At 46.5% G+C, this 4,314-nt stretch overlaps 1 protein-coding gene across 4 annotated transcripts in view; it reads right to left on the bottom strand.

Annotated features, from left to right (window-relative positions):
* Positions 1-616: 616 nt before the first annotated feature.
* ETV6 (ETS variant transcription factor 6) overlaps positions 617-4,314 on the bottom strand; it is a 217,818-nt gene continuing 214,120 nt past the window's right edge. For all 4 annotated transcript variants that reach the window (XM_007114025.4, XM_028491016.2, XM_007114026.4 and 1 more), the window contains one exon: positions 617-915. In XM_007114025.4, the coding sequence (XP_007114087.1) occupies positions 810-915 (106 nt within the window). In that variant the 3' untranslated portion in view covers positions 617-809. The remainder of the gene's footprint in view (positions 916-4,314) is intronic.

Below are 4,314 nucleotides of genomic sequence, written 5' to 3'. Positions count from 1 at the left end.
TTTACAAAGACCCGTGAGCGCTGTATATCCACTTCCATCCCAGACTGTGAACCCAAGGAATGGCATTCAAAACTTGACTCTAATGCGAAGGATACAATTAAATGCTAGATGGAAAATCTGGAGAATAGGGCAAGATAGTGGAGCTTCTGGAAATTAGAAAGGCCAAAAGAAAGAATCTGTTTCAGTGTTATCACTGCTCCACCCCAAATGCGAGCCATTCATCCCCTTTATTCTGTCTTCCTTTGCAGCTAGGTGCATACAGCAAGCCTCATCTTCTTGGTCGCTGGGTTCATTTGGAAATTACATCAGTGCCATGTTTTGACCATGATTTACGTGGTTCAGGAAGGGTGCCTGGCTGCAAACGTTCTGTCCTTATGGTGGGAGGGCCCTTTCCACAGCCTACACACCGTTCCCTTCCTCTGCTCGGTACCACATGACCTGTCTTCAAACATACATTTTCTCTCATCACTTCATGTTCAAAAGCCTATGATGAGGGACTTCCCTGGCGGTCCAGTGGTTAAGACTGTGCACTTCCAATGCAGGGGGCATGGGTTTGATCCCTGGTTGGGGAACTAAGATCCCATATGCCTTGTGGCATGGCCTGAGTCCCAGGCTGGTGCCCTTGGCCAGAATTCCAGCGCCGCCTTTGCTGAGTGGTTTGTCTAAGGTGCTCCGGGGTCCCTCACGCTGGGCGAGAGAAGTGTCACTGCCATGTCCGGGTCTCTTCCCTTCCTCTCCATCACGCCCCAGCCATCCTGGCGGGCAGGGCGCCCTTGGCTACCGGCCCGCTGAGCCGGGGGCTGGTTCCTTCAACACTCGTCTTCTTGGTATATTTGCTCATCCAGCTCCTGGGACTCAAGATGCTCCAGACGATCTGTTCGGCCACTCATGATTTCATCCGGGGTTTTCATAAACCTTTGGAAGAGGAAATGGTGGCGTGAAGAGGTTACAATTTCCTAAAGTTGTCTTTACCTTGAACTCTAAAAAGAGAGTTCCCATCGTCTTCACATAGCTGGAGAGCTACCGAACCTGGTCATAATGCTAACTTAGCACAAATTAGAAAAAGTTACCCCTTCCTCTGACTGCCTGAAAGTTGGCAAAACAATGATAAACAAAAGTCTAGGATGACTGTGAAGAAGATGGAGCCGTGTGATGCATTCCTGCGTGACCGTGCGAGGGGCCCTGGGACAGCGCACGTATCTGCATCTCTGATTTTCAGAGGGTTAGATTTTACAAAGACCCGTGAGCGCTGTATATCCACTTCCATCCCAGACTGTGAACCCAAGGAATGGCATTCAAAACTTGACTCTAATGCGAAGGATACAATTAAATGCTAGATGGAAAATCTGGAGAATAGGGCAAGATAGTGGAGCTTCTGGAAATTAGAAAGGCCAAAAGAAAGAATCTGTTTCAGTGTTATCACTGCTCCACCCCAAATGCGAGCCATTCATCCCCTTTATTCTGTCTTCCTTTGCAGCTAGGTGCATACAGCAAGCCTCATCTTCTTGGTCGCTGGGTTCATTTGGAAATTACATCAGTGCCATGTTTTGACCATGATTTACGTGGTTCAGGAAGGGTGCCTGGCTGCAAACGTTCTGTCCTTATGGTGGGAGGGCCCTTTCCACAGCCTACACACCGTTCCCTTCCTCCGCTCGGTACCACATGACCTGTCTCGAAACATACATTTTCTCTCATCACTTCATGTTCAAAAGCCTATGATGAGGGACTTCCCTGGCGGTCCAGTGGTTAAGACTGTGCACTTCCAATGCAGGGGGCATGGGTTTGATCCCTGGTTGGGGAACTAAGATCCCATATGCCTTGTGGCATGGCCAAAAAAAAAAAAAAAAAAAAAAATCCTGTGACGACCACTTATCAAGTCAAGGACCCACTCTTTGGCCTGCCCCTCGGGCCCCTCTGTCACCTCAACCCGGAAACTCTTGTTTTCCTCTGTTTACTAGCATGGACCCGTCACTCCAGTCTCTCCAGTTCTTTGTATATAAATCACAGCTCATGCCATCCTCCAAACCTTTAGCTTTGCCCTTATTTGGAACCCTCTTGACGCCTTCCACTATCTGAGCCCTACTCGCCGAGCTCTGGCTCATCCATACCGAAATCTCCAAGAGTCCCTCCAGTTTAACACTTCACTTGATTACACACTGGGTTTTATACTGAGAAGCCTTCATTTTGGGGCGAGTCTGGCTTCCGACATTCGTTTCCTCAAAAATGACTAATCTCTCCTCACAAATAGCACTCTTCTTTCCTTTTATCTTGTTGCTATCACTGTTGGAAGCCTGTGAACCTTCCACCTACGACTACTTTTCTGCCCATTATTGCTGATTTTTTTTCAAGCAGTCTGTTCCGTAGCACCTGCAGCCTGTCTTCCACTTTTATCCTGGAGCTAACACCTCTCCCTCAGCATCTGAAGTCACTAATAATCCCCTCCATGCCAGGTCCACAGATGTGCTATATTTGGTCCTCCGAACTACCCCCATCCTCTTTTGACAGCTTTTCCATATTAAGTTTCTGATATTCCACACCAGGCTTGCCCAGAAACATTTATCAAAAGCCTCCATAAGGTATAAAACAGAACTATATATATAAAATATAACCCTCTACCTTCTAGGAGCTTATGACCTACTTGTTGGGGAGAAGGACTTCATATGTACAACTATTAAAAATGTAAATCACGATGTGGTTTAGGGCCAAGGAGACCCAACAGATGATGGAAGAAGGTACTGTGTGTGTCTGAGCAGTTGAAGAAGGTCTCATAAAGGGTAGTAGACTTGAGGTAGACCTGGGGGGGTATATATGTTAAAAAAGCAAAAGTTAAAGTGATACACATTTCTGGCACAGGGAACCCTATTAGTGTTGGCGGGCAGCTGGCAGTGTGTATTATGAATTTGGGAGGCAGGAGAATGGACCAGAGGCAGAGATTGCTGAATTAATCTAGGTACCTAGGTACGAAGCCTAGACATCAGCCTCCACTGCCAGGGAAGCAGTAATAATGCTTCTGCCTCGCTTTCATCTTCCAGGTCTCGTGAGAGTACTTGCCATTGGTAGATTCCACCCTGGAGCCCGCTGGTAAGAAATCTTGGGAAATGTGGCTCCCAGGCTTCTAGCCCCTGCAACATAGACTGGAGTGGGAATGGTGCTGAAGAGCCAATGGACTCTCCAGCACAATGATGACTCAGATGTAAGGAGAGTCAAAGATAACTCTAGTGTCAAGGTTGGTTACTTAAACAATGGTGATGCCACTGTTGATGTGACGTGAATTCTGGGGGTGGGTAGATTTCCAGTATGGGAAGAAGGCCTGTCTTGAACATTTCATGTCTGAGATACTAATGTGATATTTAAGTGGACATGTCCTATAAGAAGCTCTTGGAAATTAAGATTTGGAATTTCAGGGAGATTTCAGAGCTGCATGTAGAGATTTGAGAGCCCATTCACGGAGGTGACAACTGAAGCTGTGTAACGGGGTCCATCCATCCAGGGAAAAAGTATAGAATGGGAAGAACAGAAGCCAAGGACTAAGTTTAGGGCGAAGGATGAAAAGAAGGCATCAGCAGAGCCGGAGAAAGGAGGGTTCTTTGTCCACTTTATTCTACCCTGTTTCCAGCTCTTGAAAAGCCTTCTCTGTTTCTTTTGAAGATCGCAATTGTTTTTTTTTTTTTTTTACTGCTCCTACGTTACCACACCTTCCCAATGCTAAGGCCCAGGTTCTCTGCTCTTTCCAATAAGTACTTATCCCAGTGAGCTCGTCTGCTCGTACAGTGTCATTTTGTCATTTTCTACCCAAATCCACATCTCTAGCCCCATCTGTAACTCTCCTCTGTCCCACCTGCCAAAACGCAGAACCCGAGGTCGTTTTGGTCAATCCCACCTTCTCCCAAGCTTCACTTGGTCTCACCACGTCAATTACCACCAGTGTCAGAGGGCTATGTCTACCTCTCCTGATTGGTCCTTTAGATCCCTTCTTTCTCCTCTTCTAATTGTTTCTCCTCTCTTGCCTAGGAATCACAATCTATGTGGTAGGTTAAATGGTTGGAACTCATCGGCCGAGAGGAATTCTGGAAAGAGGAATGTCTGCTGCAGCAGCTTTCAGACTTTTACAATGCATTGTCGTAAATATATTTTACATCTCACACACACACACACACACACACACACACACACACACACACACACACACACACACACACACACACCCCACCCCTGAATCACAGTTTTCGTGAATCGTCACTCTTAATTCACGTGATAGTCTATTTTCAACTCTATCCTTTCCTATTCAATTCTGTTCTATTTCATCAAAAAAAA

Source organism: Physeter macrocephalus, chromosome 6 (genome assembly GCF_002837175.3).
Source record: "Physeter macrocephalus isolate SW-GA chromosome 6, ASM283717v5, whole genome shotgun sequence".
Taxonomy (NCBI): Eukaryota; Metazoa; Chordata; class Mammalia; order Artiodactyla; family Physeteridae; genus Physeter; species Physeter macrocephalus.
Note: the sequence above shows the minus strand (reverse complement) of the source record. Positions and strands in the feature narration are given on the sequence as shown.